Here is an 18,002-nt window from a genome sequence, read left to right as displayed (position 1 = left end):
GACCGCGGGGCGGCGGCCGGGCCGGCGCCGTTAACCGCTAACCGTCACCTCCAACCGCCGCCTGCGGGAAGCGCCTCGGCGACATCTTCCCCCGCGGGTGGCCGCCTGCGCAGGTACGGACCGACGTGCTTCTAGTGTAACCTGAGGGAAGCAACCTCGGCTTTGCAGCCTGGAAGCGTTTCCGTGAAACGCTCGGAAAAGCAGCAGTTTCCAGTAACTTCGGACGAAGCTGGGAAAACAGGGTGCAGGCTCACTCGCTTAAGGTTATAAAGCGCGAGAGCGCAGGCCTGGCGCTGTCTCGTCGCAAAAGGTGAGCGCCTGCGTTTGCCTGCTCTTGCTGTCGAACGCCGCTCTCCTCCGAGCCGTCCTGCAGCGCTAGCGAGGGGCCGAGGGACAGTTAGCTTTTAATTGCTTGGTAAAATGGGAATTTCCAGTTGTCTTTTTTTACATCTGCGGAATAGCCAGGAGCTGCAGGTGACGCCATGGACGGYGGGGACCGAGCGGGTGGCTGGGCCTCGGGCTCCCACCACCCGTCCTGCCCGCGCGTCTCGCCGAGTTTCCCAGCTCGTGGCTGCGCCGTCCCTTCTGCGAGCCAGGATGATGCTTCCCTGCCTCACCGGGGTGAACCTGTGCACTCGTGTAAAGTTCATAAATGCATGTCAGCGCTATAAAATTCTGCGTAAAAATGCTATTGCTGCTATCAGCAAATACAGGCCTTTGTCTGCTGGTTATTCACTGTCCTCCAGTTAGATCTTTGCCCTGTCCTGTTTTTACTTAAGTCACTGTTGGTGATGAAGCTTCCAGTCGTATCCTCCCACACGCCATATCTTTGTTTTTAAGCTGTTCTGCTTAGTCCAATGCAAAGGTTCAGTTATAGYATCCCTGCATCATAATTTGTGTTGGCCTTTGCTAATGGCTAGGTCTGCTAAGTGTGCCCAAAGTTTTGCTTTTACAAGCAAATCCGTTTGTAGCAGTTTACTGCAGCTCAGGGCTTGCTGCCCYGTTCCAGAATGTTTTTGCTATCCTTAAGCAGATTTATTAGAATTATTGTAACTAGATTTTCTGTCTTTTTGTGCTTTGTTCTCACAAACCTTTGATCATCAGAATCTCTCAAAAAATCTTACAGAGACACAACTAAGTCATAGCTCGCTCTGTTCTCGGAGAGACCCAGTTTCGCTTAAAAAAGGGAGAGACTTCCTCACAATCTGCTTGTTACCTTCTAAAAACAAGTGTGTGGCGGTGACCTGCCTTTGAATAGCAGGGCAGCTAGGTTAGCGCGTCTCCTGTGATGGATTCACAGATCAATATTTATTGATGATAAATCCTTTGCTCATGTAATTATAGTATCACCTTTTTATGTATATGTAACTTTATAACCTCAGAAGGTATTTAAGAGAAAWTTGCTTATATGAAAAAAGTTAAGGGAACAGCAGTTCCTTGAGAAGCTGCCTTTTTCGATCTTTGCACCAGTAAAACTCAATGCAGGTCTAGGGTTGCTGTCGTTCCCCAGGGAATGAAGCACAACTTGCACGTCCAGTTCAGACACTAAGCTTTCCTTGAGGACAGTGTGTGCGTGCGGGTGCGTGAGAGGGACATTATCTAAATTGGCAATAAACAAATCTCAGGGAAGTAATCTCTGCYATTTAAATGGCAAGTAGTTTGTAAATTGGAGGGAGGTATGCTGGTAGGCATGGATGCTGCTGAAGTGTGGTTCAATTAGGTACTTGATTTAGAGATCAGTTTCTTTATTAGTGATGTTTTCTCGTTAATTTTATGTTGACCTGTCTCTGGAAGTACTTGAAAATGAAATGGGTGCATTTATGTAGTTCAAATAAACTAAATAAACCATAGAACTTTAATGAGACATTTAATATGAGAAATAATTTTGTGGCTAGTTAATAATTGCACATGCTCTAGGTAGATTTTTTGAGGGAAGGGGATTTTCAGGGGGATGCCTATTCCTCATGAAATGCCGAGAATCAAAATGCACAAAATTATATATCAAAAATCTGGACAGTGATTAGCTTATGTTTTTCTTTTAGGAAGACTCTTTGTTCCAGTCAGGAAACTACTGTGTCACTAGCCCATGTCTGTGGATGAACAGGAAGTGAAGCAACCCTAAAGAGCAACATCAGTTACCCTTTAATGAACATCAAAAACCAGGTTAAACAACCTTATTAATGATCAGTCTCTTCATTTTATTATTGTAAATCTTATTCTCTAAAATCCTGAGTTAATTATGGGCTGAGATGTTGTATTCTAAACCTCACTATTTAGGAGATTGTTTTGTGTGGAAAGTTCCAATGGAAAAGAAGGTTATAATTTATTCATTAATAGATGATATTCTGTTGAAACTAGATTGCTGTTACATTCATGAAGAAAATAGAATCTCTCGTGTTTTTTTCCTATACTTTGGTGTCATGTTAAAGGAGATGAATTATGAAAGAGGAAGAATTCCTTTTTCTCAAACTTCTACTTAAATGTGGACAATTAAAGATTACATTTGTCAGTCTTGATTTCTTTGATTATTCTTAGGAGAACTGGAAATACAGCAGTCAAAGCACTAGTTTCAAGTAACAGCATTATAAATAATACATTTGCAGTAAATATASGCTCAAACCCAGTTTTAACCAGGCATCTTACAAATTAGGCTTCCACAAGCCGCTTCTTATTTTACTGATAATTTACCTCATTTAAGGAGTCCACAGAAAAATAATCTTTAGTTTATAGTTTTATATGCTCTTTATGAGTGAAGCATATTTGACTTGTTTTGATAATTGGTGGCATCAGGATAAAAATTGTTGTTCCAGGGCAAACATTAAAATTGTTACTATGGTGTGGACATGAAGAAGTCCTTCCATCCTTATTTATCTGCCTATACATTTTACTATGATGAAAAAATGATTGTGAGATGTAAGTCCATCTTTTCAACTGTAGGGAAGAGTAGTTAAAGTCTTGAGCTGGGCCCAAGTTTCTTAAGAAGCTGCAGCTTAAAAAGAAATCTGAAGCTTCCATGCTGCTTATCTAGGCTTACTAGAGTGTTAAACAGGATCTAGAAATTACCTCCAAATTTTGATAAAAGAAGGCTACATAAGCTCCCGCAGAGTATGGAGGTTTAGTCTGATCAATTCTCCGTAAAGTATTTGTTTTGACCAGGAACATAGCGTTTTTGTCCATTTTGTCCATGTTCATTTTGAACCTGCAGCTTTTCCTTCGGGAGCTGATTTCTACAGGCAGCCTGACAATGCACCTAATAACAATACTGGCAAATTTAGTAAGGTGGAATAATTAATCACAGCTATTAAAATTTTATGTCACTTCCACTTGTTGCTTTTGATTGGAAGCAACCTTTATGAAACATTTATTTAATCAAGAAACATTGCTTGGGCACCAGATCTACTTGCACAGATTTTCCTTCCCTTTTGTAGTTTATAGTGTTTGAGAGAAGCAGCTTGGAAAGTCAGAGCGCTACATAAGGCCTACAGCAGTGTATTTTCTTTGTTAGGATGTTGTGGTGCCACGGACACAACACAGCAGTCTTGTAGGCAGGGGGACTTTTAATGGAAGAAGGCAGTGTAAAGAGAACAGCAGGATTTCTAGTTTTTCTACTCTGCTGTTGGTTGAATCATTGCTTTTATAATGTCAGTTTATTGTTAATTTGTGTTCTGGTTGAAGATTGACTGGGAAAGCATTGTAGTTGGTGTTGCTGTGCATTCTTTCTGTGCAGGAAAGGGAATTGGATAATTAGCAGTAAATGCACAATATAATGCGTGGAGTTAGATACATGCATGTCAGGTAGATGTGTGCGTGGCACGATACGATGGGATGCAGTGGGCAGGAAAACTTCCACCTGTGTTTTCTTTGTCCAGTTAGAAAGCTAGATTTTCACATTTTGCAGGAAACGACAGAACTACACAGACAGCCTTTAAGATGCCTGAAGCTACTGTCATTGTATGCAGCCAGGTCTGATCTGCTTTTGCAGTTGAAGTTGATTAAAAGCCTCTGGAGCTTTATTGTGGGCAGTAGTCGGGGTTTTGCCACAGCGCGCACAGGCCAATAAGAGCGCCGATTTCGGGGCACCCTTCTGCAGACGGCCTATTGCAGTCGAATGGGCGGAACAGCGGCCATCCAAATTCCCACAGCAAATGACATTTTGCTGCAAAAGCGTGGCGGAGCCAATCAAGCACTGCACTGTGCAGCCAATGCGCGCCGGCCTTTTATCCAGCCACTGGCAGGGGCTCTGTCACTGTAGGACCTTGGTGCAGCTCTGTAAACTGCATTCCTTGAGATACAGTCCTCTTCGAGCTTGCCTGTCAGCACAATACTCATCCTTGTTGTGACTCACTTCCCCGTAATAACAATGCCATTGTAAATTGTCTGTGCAAAGCAGGGCAGTTGCATGCCTTTGCCTGCCACGTGACCATCGGCAGCTGGTGAGGAGAGTGCCAAAATAATTTAGGTCTTGTTTCCTATTTAGCATTGCCACGGCTGCCTATCCAGCAGACCTGCTTACGAGAGCCAGAGGGATGGTGGTAGTTACGGGGCAGAACAAAGTGAGTGGAAACCCGGATGATGCCATGTCGAGCTCAGATGCAGAGGATGATTTCCAAGAGCCAGCCACTCCTACTGCAACCCAGGCAGGACAGTCGCTACCTCTGATGCCTCAGCAGGTAAGAGCTCCATGCTACTGTTCATCCGATAAGATCCAGTTATTGCACCACATACTGCTCAGGTGCCGAAGAATTCAGGGTTTCTTTGTTGGAGTATTCCTGGGTATCCAGTTCAGTTTCCATTACTAGCTGAATTGGTTCAGTTCCTTGTATTCTTCGTATTCCTTCATTATTATTCTTAATATTCCTTCAGGACTAAGTTCCATGTATTTTACTTCAGTAGCTTGAGCCTGACAACTACAAGTAAGTGTTTATTCTGGTACTGAAGCATCTCAAGTTGTGGTATTAAGATTTTAGGCCTGCTGTAAACCTAATGTAACTACAGAATCACTGATTTTCGACATATACACTAATGCGTAAAGGGACCAGTGGAGCAGCAACTGAGCATAAGTCCCATTTTGGGGTGGGGGGAGAGGGGATTTCAAAAAAAAAAGAGAGAGAAGACATTCATGCTTTTAATGAATATCTGGTATTAGAGCTGTAGTCATGACTGCTGTTTCAGATTTCCAATTAAAATGAAAACATTCTCTGGTTGTACTGGAAGCCAGTCAGAGGATACAAGGTGTTAATCCCTTGAACCTCACTGTTTTGTGGCAACAGGCCAGGAAAGGGGCATTTGTTGGACCAAATTATGTCACAGTGGCAAAGACTATCAAGAAGCGTCAAGGTGAACGTACTGAAAATAAACTGTAAAATGACTGTGCAGGTTTGGAATTTGTCTGCCTTCTCAAATCCTCTTGTCACAATTTCAGTCATGCTCTTACTGTTATTTTTGGAGAGGGAAAACCAAAACATTGAGAAACTCTTTTCTTTGGCACTGCCATTCCTGTGACTCCCTTACCAGTCTTAGCAAAAGTACTGCTGAGATTGCATTCCGTGCCTGCTGTTTCTACCCAATGTGAATTCCCCCTTAGTCTTTCCAGCCTTTCTGCATTTGCTTCAAAATTGTCTCAAGATAAGCAAAACCTTATATACTGTGCTCACTTCTTTCTGTTAAATGCTGTCTTCTGGTTTCAAACTAATAAAAAAACTGCGAGCATCAAGACACATGAAGACTCTTTGGTTAATGCTTCATTTTACACAACAGCCCTATAGTTGAGTGAATATGTTAACTTTCAGAAGACCTGCTGGTTGATTGTTCCTCTTCTTTTAATGAAGGCTTCTAAACATGCCTTTTTGCCAAATTTCATTTGTAATTTTATCCTCTGTCTTCTGGAAGTTCTAATCATTTTGGCCTATACATGTTTGCAAAGCACTGCAGGCTCATTCCTGATGATGCGATTGCTTTTTCAGTTTCCAGAAGTTGTTCCACTAAACGTGGGAGGCATGTGTTTCACTACAAGACTGTCAACGCTGAGACGTTATGAGGACACGATGTTGGCGGCTATGTTCAGTGGAAGACACTATATTCCAACAGATGCTGAAGGCAGATATTTTATTGACAGAGATGGAACTTACTTTGGGTATGTGCAGTGTCCTCAGTAGTATGCTTTCAAAGGGGTTACTGAAGAAAAATTTCTTTTTAAAGAAAAACGTGTTACCTTTTTTTTTTTTTTTTCTTCTGGTTAAATCATATTTGTGTGGTAGCTTTTATGAAAACTTGACTATCTTGCATCCATGCCTTCAAAACATTGCAAGGAGAAAATCAGTCACAGTATATCACAGTGGAAAAACTATTTATTTCATTTCTAATGGCTTAAGCTTTATAATGGGGAAAGAAAAACAAGGTATGTTTTCAATCTGTGCACTATCTCCTCTAGAGTATCCTTACAAGGTATCAAGTTGTTTTGCTGTTTTTAAGAAAGAACATATTTAACATTGCTTTTCATRGGAAGCTCTTTGTACGTCAGTGCTTTTTTGTTAATATTACAGTATTTATACGAAAGAAGGAATGGAAGGGATGCATCTAGGTTTCTCTGCAAACATCATTCTTCCAATTGTTAGTTTTCAGTGTTTAATGGAATATTTATGGACGTCAGTCCAAGTTCAGTTGTACGGTTGTATATGTTAAGAAAATAAATTGTCCAGAAATTGTCTAATTTAAAAGCTTGACTTTCACTGGAAGTAGTCTACCCTATTGAAATCATAATGATTAGAGGAGTTCTTTGATAAATTCCCATTTTATTAAAATCTTTTTCACATTRTGTCTTTTAATCATATTTTCAGTTGTCTAGAATTTATGTCGTMTATCTGAATTTAGTTAAATTTACATTCTGCTGAACAGATTAACACTTCTTGGTATACAATGCAACTCTTCTTGAATACGGTTAGCCTCATTCATAAATATTGATTTCCTCTGAATGAGAATTTGTGATGGGAAGTTTTGTTTGGCTTTAATTAATGYGTTTCTGAAATACTGTTCATATAAAAAATGGAGTGTTAACTCAAAATCCGTGCTTCCAATGGGTTTTAACTTTCCAAGAAAAGAAATTCATCAAAATATATATGCTTTTTGGTAAATGAATTACCTCTGGAGCGCTGTGAAAATAAATTATATTAAAACRTAACTGGAAAAAAAGCACAAGACTTGAAGAATTTCTTCTAAATTATTTTTGCTGGCAGTGCCATATTCCTTCATCTTCAGGACTCCTGAAGCTTTCAAGTRCATGTGTAGCTTTCTTTTTATTTTCGATTAAACTAACAGTGGTCCTACTAATAACTCTGTTTGACTTAGTGTGAGATTGCTAGAATACAAAAACATCATTTCCTGTAATGTTTATAGGTTAAGGTCTTCACCCGAAGCACACTTTACATACAACTTTTATTTCTTTTTTGTTTTTTCCTSTGTAGAGGTTCCCTTGATCTCTTCAACTGAGGATTGAATTTTTTTCAAAGCCCATTCAGATTGTACCTTAATCTGGAACAGAAATAGATTAAGCCACTATATTTATTTGAAAATAATTATTTCTTCATATTTGGAAATTTGGAAGTGCCGGCTGCTTTGTTGGAAAATTAATTCATTTGTGATGTTACCAGTCTGARTTCAAAATATAACAGGAATCCAGAGCCAAGTTACCATTTGGTATATTTGATGATATTATCATGAGAATTGCTGTAATGTTTGTTTTACTTGATATGATCAGTAATGATTTTGTTGGTTAATGCTCATAAAGTGATTTATTTCCCTATTAAAAATCTTCTAACTTAAATGGTTTCAGAACTACGTTACAAGGAAATGTTCTTTTTTTTTTTTTTTAAGTTATATAAGAGTATGCGGCCCTGACCCTATGATGAGAAAACCTCTTTTGCAAATACATCATCCATACCACTAGAATCCCGGATTTAGGTGGGATAAAAGGTCTTTGCATATAATTCTTCAGGAAAATTGAAGAGTTTATTTTGTCACAGACTTGAGTTTGAAATACAGTGACTTCAGTCTTTTCCATGGAAGATTTTGTGTGTCCTGTTTCAAGTGGTTACTCCACCTTGAGCTTCTGGTTAAAAATGTTTTGGTGTTTTCTTTGAAATAAGTTCTGACGTTACCGGAGTCATAGTGTGATTTTTTTGAATTGGAGACTTGAAAGGAACAAATGCTTTAAGAATACAAGTTTGCAGTTCTCTCGGTTACTGTCTCCTCTTAAGGGTGTATATCTGAATAGAGTAAGCAATGAATACCCAGTGTTTTCTGTGCTTCCCCACCTGCAGCAGTTTTTGGAGAAACTTTGTGCTTAGTAGTATTTTTCCCGTTTTGTTTAGAGACATACTTAACTTTCTGCGATCTGGTGACCTGCCGCCAAGAGAACGAGTGAGGTCGGTTTACAAGGAAGCTCAGTATTATTCCATAGGACCGCTGCTAGACAGTCTGGAGGATGTCCAGCCCCTTAAAGGAGAAAAAGTTAGACAAGCTTTCCTCGGCCTGATGCCATATTACAAAGGTAAATAAATGAAGTAGTATTAATTGTGTTTCTGTAACATGACTCAAGTAGTATAAATAGTCCTTTCAGGACCGCTTTCAGCTTTCAAACAAATTTCATCATATTTGAGAAGTTTCTTTTTTACTTATCTTCCATGTTCTAACTCTTTAGGTCTTTGAGGTGTCAGATTTGTTCTCGCTTTGTCTGAGGATGTGAATTTTTACATTGTCTTAAAGGAAACAGGATCTAGGCCATAACATGCAAGGCTTATTATTGAATAAGAAGGTTTTTCTGCCTCTGCATTTGTTCTGTTCAGACCTGCAACTGAATAAATTTGGGCATATAGTAAGAACATCAAGTTCACAAGAGAGCTGAAATTGATGTAGTTATTGCAGACTCTGGCTACATGCAGCTTCCCATCGCTGCTTATATTATATTAAGAATGACTTGTTAAACACCGCAGTCACATTTTATATGAAYGAATTGCATTTGTTTTCTCTTACAAGGTGCTTCGTTGTTATTTTCAGCGTTTATTGTTTTTTAGATCATTTGGAACGGATAATCGAAATAGCAAAGCTTAGAGCTATGCAAAGAAAAGCGAGATTTGCAAAATTGAAGGTTTGTGTCTTCAAAGAAGAGATGCCCATCACTCCCTATGAATGCCCACATTTCAACTCCTTACGTTTTGAAAGAAGTGAAAGTGAGACAAAGCTGTTTGAACATCATTGCGAAGTAGATGTATCTTTTGGCCCCTGGGAGGCTGTGGCTGACGTGTATGATCTTCTGCACTGTATTGTGACAGACCTGTCTGACAGAGGGATAACTGTGGATCATCAGTGCATTGGTGTGTGTGATAAACACCTGATAAATCACTATTACTGCAAGCGTCCTATTTATGAATTCAAGATTACTTGGTGGTGAGRTATTCTGTCCAGAATGGTGCGGTGGGAAAAAGGACTTCTGGATGACAATTGCTGTTAATATTTCTGCAACGTGTCTCTGGAAATGCATTGCTGCTAACATATCTATTGGAATCAGTCTGCTGAAATGTTGGCTAATGCTTAGCTGCTCAGCTAATAGGAACCTGTTACAGAGTAAGATCTTGAAAAACCAGCCTGAAACAAGACTGTTGGCTCAGGTACCTTAATGAGGCACAAAACAAAATCACCTCATRGAAATTATACAGAGAGGAGCGTCTAACGTCTTTTAAAAGGTGCCACTTACCATGTGGCTTTAGTATCATAAGTCTGCAAAATGGATATTACAGATCTCACCTGCATTATTATAAAGCCACGGGTGCTAATAATGCTGACATAACGTGATTGAATTTTACCCACTTAGAAATATTTTAGTCACTACTTAAACTTGCCACTTCATAAAGTTGAGTGAGTAACACCCAGCACAGAGATTCTGGAAATGTAATTTTGACATAATAGACCATTTTTTGGAGAAAGGCATATTTCCTATATATTACTATTCATTGTGATTATTAAACTATATTTCTTTTTTAATTAGGAATCTGCGTTGTGAATTAAAATATTATATTTCAATTATTTCCATTCTTATAAAAAGGAATAGCAGATTTGGAGTATATTCCTTAACGCTTTTAGGAGTAATTACTGTTCACAAAAGACTTGTGCCTGTTTTTAGCCTTAGAAATTCTAAATGTTTACACTATCTACAAAAAAGAARCTCTATAGAATCAGGTCATTTGCAAAGGCTTTTTGGTAAATGAGAAAACCCTATGTGTATGTTCCTATTACCAAAATAAGAGGAATATTTAATGTGTATTATTTTATTGCTGGCTCTTTTTACATTTGGTGATACTAAACTTTGTTCTAGAGTTAGAGTTGAATGAGGATACTAGATATGTGCTTCCTTTGCCTCACCTTCTTCAGAAAATTAAGTCTCATTCTTAATGTTTTTGTTGACCTTTCCTGGTGTGATATCAGGAAGTATTTTTTTCAACCTGCATATTTAAATGTTTCTCCAATTATCAGCCCTATATCTGGGTAGTAATGGCTCCAGGCTGAAAGAAACAGCCATCAGAGAATCATATTCTTTTTCAAAAGGCAGTTGTTGCACTTCTGACTTTAGTAACCRTCTCCTGAAATTGAATAGTTTACAACTAAAATGAAAAGACAGATCTGAACATCTGAAGATATTACTGTTTTATGGGGTATAGAAAACTCAGATATTTCAAAATACCCCACTTGAAGTGAACGCGAAATAATCTTGGGGAAGGAGGGAAAGTAAATGTTATGTTTTCATATTGCATTCCATTGGATTAATTAATCCAAGAAGCTTGCTTAATTAAACTTCTGACCAAAACAGTTTTAAGAAAYATGAATTAATAATGATAATCAAAATGCTCAGTAAACTGAGGTAGTTTTTAGAATAATTATAAGAACTTTATGGTCAAATTGTCTTGTAAAAATATTTTAAAGAAGACAATTATTTGCATTGATTAACCTTCATACTTTTATGTTTTTAATTTAGGATTTTTTGGTAAACTTTTTCTGAGGTGGGGACATATAGCTCTAATTATCCATTTTCAAATGTTTTATAATAGAGGATCATTGTCAAGTGCTGAGTTTCAGGTCCAGAGCTTAGGTTTTGAACTGAGAGGAGGGAAGGAAAATAAGAATTGCCTGTATTAGGATTTTTTTTAAGTTGGTTGAAACTGTTTTCTTAAATATTGACCTTTGCATTACTCATACAAGTCACTGTACTTGTACTTGACAACCTGAAAAAAGAACTGAAATTAATRATGTTTCCCTAAAGCGAGAGGAAGCTTGCATGGTTTCTTCACTTCTGTGCTGGCTTTTTCTTCAGGGAATCTTAAATTGTACTCCAGAGTTTCTAATAAAATGCCATAAGATCTTAAAGCTGAGGCTTAGAAAGTTTTGGCTGCGTGTACTCTTAAAAGATTTAAGTTCAAGGTCTTCAGTGTCAGTTTATTTAGAGACTATGATGAGAACTGCAGTTTTGCTGGTTATTGAGTGTTTTTTGCTGTTTCCCATGTAAGTATTTTCATGGGCTATAACTCTGGTTTGAATATCAGCACTACTTRCAAAAATGGAACACAGTTTGACTTTGTTTTTTTGGTTTGGCTTTAATAATTTTGCAGCTGTTACACTAGAAAAGCTACAATAGCAAAATTGCTGTTTCCAATCACATTTGCTATTTCTTAATATTCATGCACTGATATTTTATAACTTCTTCCTGTTTAAAAAACAAAACAAGTAAGGAAGAATATCTAATCAAAAAGATGAAAATTAAAATCTTGGTCTGTATCAGCTGCATCTTAATTGAAACTTTCATCCTTCAGATCCTCCAGAAGACAGAAAACATTAAGTGCAATATTAGAAAAGAAACCACAGATTTGAACCAATATGCTTTCATTAAACACATACAGTCTGTGTCTTGTGATTTGTGCAAATTAACAATATTGTTATTGACTACACTTGTTTTAGCAGTCTTTGTTTACAGTGATTTAGATGATATTGCCTAATATGTATTCATTTTTTGACAGAAACAGAAGAGTTGTGCAGGAGGATGTCAGGGGAGTATAATTTAATAACTGGTTTATATAACATTATTGACTTATCTTTTCTTGGCGTATAGCATAATTTTTGAAATTCTTCGTATGCAACAAAATGTGAGTAGCTGATCTACTAAATCCATGTTTAAGATGATTGATGTTTTTGTATATCATGAATGGTATATAATTGTCTAATTAAACTAAATGCTTATGTAATGCTGCTTTTTTTTTCTTTACTTTAGGACATTTCTTCATATCTAGTTAGGCCAGAGATTTGCTAGAACATACCCACCTATTTCTCTGTGCTGCTCTTATTTAATTTTTCCACCACTTTAATATCTACATAACTGCTTTTCCACCACCACCCCTAAATCCTGTGTGAGCGGATACCATGCTCTTGGACAAACTGGTCATGCAGTAAATGGTTTCATGTCATCAGTATAATTTTGATATGAATATCATGTGTGCAGATTATCAAAAAGACAACACGTCAGTCCATTTAGCTTACTCAGCTGGAAGGAGTGATACTTCTCATTTAGCATTCTGGGACAGGATGCATGCCATTTTTGGTTCCTAAATGATGTACAGGAACATGCGTATAACAAGCAATGTTCTCCCCCTCCCCAGCCCCCCCAAATAAAAATTCTCAAATATTTTCAAAGCACAAATTGCATATCTGGATTGCAGTGATTTCTCTGCTTTTTTTGAATAACAGGGTAATGGTTGGACAGTTGAGGGGTAGTTATTTGAAAAGCAGAACTGTTCGCTGTTTTTAGGTTGCTGCATGTCTAAACACAGTTAACAAGACTAGTCTTTTGTAACATCCCCTGTATATGTGGTGGTTTTTAACATGAGCAAAAAGAGATCCTTTTATCAGCTCTTACATTAAGTGACTTGGCCAATTTCACTGTACATCATTAAACACATTTTTGCATCGGTTTTGCATTTCTAAAATGAGGATACCCCTCATCTCTGTAAAGCACTGAAGAAACGACATGAAAAGACCTTTATGTGCAGTGTTGTGTGTCCAACATTCGTGTAATGTGTCCACTCGATGACTGTTGATTTCAAGAGTTACAAGAAAGGGCAACATTAACTTTTCAACTTGGTGTGGGCTTCTTAAATTGAATACCACAACACTCTATACTGTAATCTGAGGTACTTGTYCCTGACTCTCCATCCTCCTTGGAGGAAAGTGAAGGTGCTACCATCTTTTATCTGATGAGCTTTTGAACCATTAGAAGATTCTTTCCTGTCTTCCTGGTGCATGTTTTCTTTTGAGACTGCTCGATATTTTTTGCAAGTCCATTTTAACCCAAACCTGTAATCAGTGATTAGTCTCTGCACTGGTGAGGGGGCACTTTTTTTTCTTTTTTTTAATTTAGTAATGTATTGACACCTACAACGTAGCATATACAAATACATGAATTTGCTAGTATGGATATTTTTGTGATTTTGTTGTTGTTGTCCAGTTCTGTTTCTCCCCACCCCCAGCATGAGAGTTAAGAGAAAGTTCAATATCAGGTTTCTGAAAAGTCTGCTTATTCTTTAGATAACCCCTGCCCCCATTTTGTAAAAACACTTATCCCAGAAGTGTTCTGTATATGGAAAGGTAAAGGCTATTGCAGTTACAGGAGCTCTTTCTTAACAATGAGTCCATTAAACGAATCCGTACTTGATAATCCTTGCAGCCTCCATTCTGGTGCTCTGCTGAGATGAGTATCACTTCAGCAGTGAAACAAAGCAATCACAGGGCTGGATCTGGTTAGTGCAAGTCCTTGAAAGGAAACATCAAAGACCTCTAGTCACATGAGAAATGCACTGATTTGTGTGAGCACATAATCTGGCCTTTACTAAAGTGATTGTTAAAATTCCAGTAAACTGAAGAATTTCAAGATTTCAAACTATTTTAAATGTTTGCTTTCTTAAACAGTAATATATTTTAAGCCAGGTTGTTCCAATGGATGTCTTGTATGTCGGGGAAGTTGGCCAGTTCTCTTATTTCTGTTTCCCGGTATATCGGAATTTTCTTGGTGAATCTTGAAGGCCTCTGAGACTGCTGATCACTGCCCCACAGAAATGAATGTTTCAAGTGTGTCCTGTGCATTAAGTGTGCGCTGGTTAGTGCAAAAACGAGAGTAGGAGGGATTTAGTTCTGCAGTGTATTTTCCCCAGGGATACTCCTCATGGGCTCGGAAGGAAGACTTCAGTGAGATCCTGCTCCATGACCCCCCACATCTCCACTTTTCTGACCAAGTGTAAGAGGCATAAGGAGATCAAGTGTCCAGCCTGAAGATTCACAATGAGGTGATGACTGAGTGGATTTCCCCTTGCTCCCTGCCCTTTGCTCTAACCCTTAAGAAATACGGTTCTCAGGGCGGGAAATTTACTGCTGCTGTCTGCTGCACCCTCCAAGTTGTTTGCAAGGTGAACAGCCAGTCTGTTTTAACCTAAAGGGATTTTTTTAGTATTACAAGCCGGCGACTGATAGTTGCTAAAGAATCAGTGAAATTCTCATGACTGACAAAAATATCTGAGTAAATTAATAAAAATTATTTCTTTCACAATCCCATTAATTTCACTCTTCTGTTTTATTTTTTGCTAAAGACAATTAAAAAAATTTAAACCTTAAGACTTCTTTTTGTTAAATAGAGATACATATTTAGGCTAGGCACTTGCATTTTTCGATTTTGAGGGTCTTCTTTATTGCTTGTTAGGAGCTGGAGGATAACTGCATGAACTGTCTTCTCCTGTGCTTTTTTCTTTTTGTTTTTGTTTTATTTTTAAAGTTATCAATATAGTAAATGGTCGTGATTTCCTAGCTTCATAGGGCATTTCTGAATTAGCAACCCCTGGGAAACCTTCCTGCCCAATTTTATTTTCACTGCACATTCTTGTTTATAGATGACCTGGGACAGGTGACCTGATGGGAAAGATGATGGAAGTGCCGACAGGGGAAGTCTCATATCAGAGCTCATGGTTTGCGTTGTACGGTGGGGTTTTTTGTTTGTCTGTTTGATTTCAACTCTTGTGAGGCAGAGGAACATTCATCACCATTTATCCGTGAGGTCAGTCAGAGGATCCGGTCTCTCTGGAAGCCCAGCTATCCTGGACTGTGTTCATCCATTTTCCCATGTAAGTATTGTGATGTGTCAGGYGGGTGGGAAAATTTAGTGGCTTTGGATTGAACTGGGAGATACACAGTGAGTRGTGAGGCAGCTGCTGGGTCCCACTGCTTGAGTTTCAGCACCAGTTGTTCAGAGGTTTGAGGACTTTTATGTCACCACTTACAGTGTGGATGTTTGTCTTTTCTTCATGGCAAAGCACAGTAACTAAGTTTGGGATGCAATTGTCAGGCAGACCAGACTTCAGAGCAAAGAACGTAGAAAGATCATTTCTGAGCTCATCGTAATCTGTGGGACATGATGTTTCTTTCCCTGTCCTCATTTTAGGAGCTGTGTACAGTCTGTAGACCCTGCTGGCTTTAAGTATTGATTGGCATTACTGAGCCTTGGAGTTACATTGATCTTTTTGGTTATTTATGGCTCCACCACTGTATGTGTTTTAGGTTGTTCATGCACAGCAGAGGGAACCTAGGATAGTTCTGAGTTCTAGGCTATGGGAACATCATTTGATTTTAAAAAATAAATCCTCCAGTTTTTCATTCTGCAAATAAGCTATGTTTCAGAGGATAATTACGTTTTGTTATTTATTTCTGTATATAGGTCTCTTAACTGGAAGTTGCTTTCCAGAACAGTTCTTAATCCTTTTACTTACACAAGTTTAGTATAAGTTTACCTATACTTTCACTGTGACTTTTATAAATGGATTTTATTTTGCTGAATTATAAATTGTATGTCTCTATGCATTGTAACCCTTAATGCCTTTGAAAATCCAGTCTTGATGCTAAGGATTGGAATTATCTCCAAACGTGTTTTATTTWAAATAAGTTGATGTGTGATGTTTAATACTGTAGGTACTGCAGCATTTTATTTCTTACTGCATTTGGCTTTTCAGTTCAGGTAAAATATATAATCTATGTATTTTTATTTAAAAAATATAGATGATGTGTAAGTTTGTGTTGTGAAATAAAAGTATATTAAACTGAAAATTGTTGGAATCTGCCTAATCTGATCTGCAGGTATTGTACTCCCCCTTTTCACTTTCTGTGTGATCTGAGTTTGTCTTGCATGACTGGAAATGAAATTTAAGACACCAGACTCTCTCTTAAGCTTTTCTCTAATAGCACCAACCAGTAACTTGCTCATCATCACTTCCTTAACAGATGGCACTTATGCAGTGTCTGCAGTCTCCTCAGGGAGACTGAAACTTGTATCAGACAGWTAATTCGAGTTGTACTTCCTTCCCTACATACACACCCATTCATGGGAGAGAGCACAGAGAAGGTCTGAGCAGCTTTCTCTACTTGTGCAGYGCTATACAAGAAAGTAGGATACTGCATTTGCTGAGCTGACTGGGTTTAAAGGGGATTTTTTTTCAGAAGTAAATAAAATATCATTTTCTTGCTATTCTTTTGTCTTACTAAAGTAACACTTGCTTTCAAAACCATGTGCCCATGGGGGGGGGGGGAGACCCCAACAAACAGCAGTGACAGCACCATGAAAATGGAAAGAAAAAGAGAAGTAAGTTCTAAATAGCAGTCACTAACTATTTTTGTTCCTGCAGCAGTCCGCATAAATACATGCTCCTAAGCATTCATGAGGGTTGTCTGATCTGGAAAATGCCTGTGTTGTGATTTGAAAACAAAGCTGCTGGGAGTTGGTTTACTGTGTCTAAAAGGAGAGCAGGGATGCTTCTGTTCAGTGTCTTGGAAGGAGCAGAAAATGAAAATTTGAAGAGAACCCCAAAAGACACATAGATGCTCCCAAACAATGGGATCATGTTCCTATTTCCAGTTTGTATATAAGGCAGAGAGCGTGGGACAGTCCTGGTGCTGGTGCCATGTTTTAAGTCAGACATGTGCGGTGTCTCTCTCTTCTTGCCTCCTCCCCAGGCCACTTGGAATACAGCTAATGAAACCATCCTTTCCCATGAGCATGTCTTTTGTCCCCAAATCTGCACCGACCTCTGTCTTTTTGGCTAGCACTAGTCCTCTCCTATGAGATTGCTGTTCTCTAAAGCAATAAGTCTTTAGGAGTCTTGGTGGATTCTTGTAAGGGTTTTGCTTGGTGAACCTGTGACAAAAGCTGATTCAAGTAATTCAACCATTTTCAAAACACAGCTTGCTCAGTTGTGAAAATGCTGCAGAAAGCCTCTGCCTGCACCCTGCCTACCCACAGCTGGCGCTGAGCGGTCGCGCACCGGCTGCGCTGCTGTGGCAGTTTGCTGCGGCCGAATCGGGAGGTCTGGCTGCTTCCCCCGCATTGGCTCTGGCGCTTGTCTGACTCCTCAGCGAAGTGATTCAGTGTGTTAACCCGACGGCAGACTTAGCCCGGCAAAATGAACTAATTGCTCAGAGTCGTTTCCAGCTTATCCCCGGGTTGGGAAGGTCACRCTGTCTTGGCGCGGCCCTTTCGCAGGGACAGCTTCGACAAGCTCTTGGCGGCCTTCTCCAGTGGGGCCAAGCCCTACGTTTAGGCGTCGGTGTTTTYACATGCCAGCGGCTTGGAACGCGCCTTCTCTCAGCTCTTGCAGCGCATCTAGGTCGGGACGAAGGAGTCTTTCCTCGCAGCCGCGGRGTTTGAAGGGCTACGGTTTTTTCCTCTTGGTATTTTAATGGGTGTTGCAGATTTCGATGAGGCAGTGCCTGGGGCCGGCAGGCCAGCGAACGGTCCGCAGGGATTACCGGAGTTTTGCCTYCGGGAAAAAAGGAAAAAAAAAGAAAAAAGGAAAAAAGAAAAAAAAAGGAAAAGCCGTTTATTGGCGATATTTTAACCCAGAACGGCACGATTTCAGCCGCTGGCGCCTGCCCAC

The 18,002-nt window shown here is 39.1% G+C and overlaps 1 protein-coding gene across 1 annotated transcript; it reads left to right on the top strand.

Annotated features, from left to right (window-relative positions):
- The first annotated feature begins 4,499 nt into the window (after positions 1-4,499).
- On the top strand, positions 4,500-9,965 carry KCTD7 (potassium channel tetramerization domain containing 7). Its single transcript, XM_026055357.1, has 4 exons — positions 4,500-4,670; positions 5,964-6,133; positions 8,367-8,545; positions 9,069-9,965. Exons 1-4 carry the CDS (start codon positions 4,527-4,529, stop codon positions 9,443-9,445), a joined length of 870 nt encoding a protein of 289 aa, XP_025911142.1. The 5' UTR covers positions 4,500-4,526; the 3' UTR covers positions 9,446-9,965.
- Positions 9,966-18,002: the final 8,037 nt, after the last annotated feature.

This window comes from Apteryx rowi, unplaced genomic scaffold (assembly GCF_003343035.1).
Source record: "Apteryx rowi isolate R43461 unplaced genomic scaffold, aptRow1 scaffold_99, whole genome shotgun sequence".
Taxonomy (NCBI): Eukaryota; Metazoa; Chordata; class Aves; order Apterygiformes; family Apterygidae; genus Apteryx; species Apteryx rowi.
This window is presented reverse-complemented; position numbering and strand designations above follow the sequence as displayed.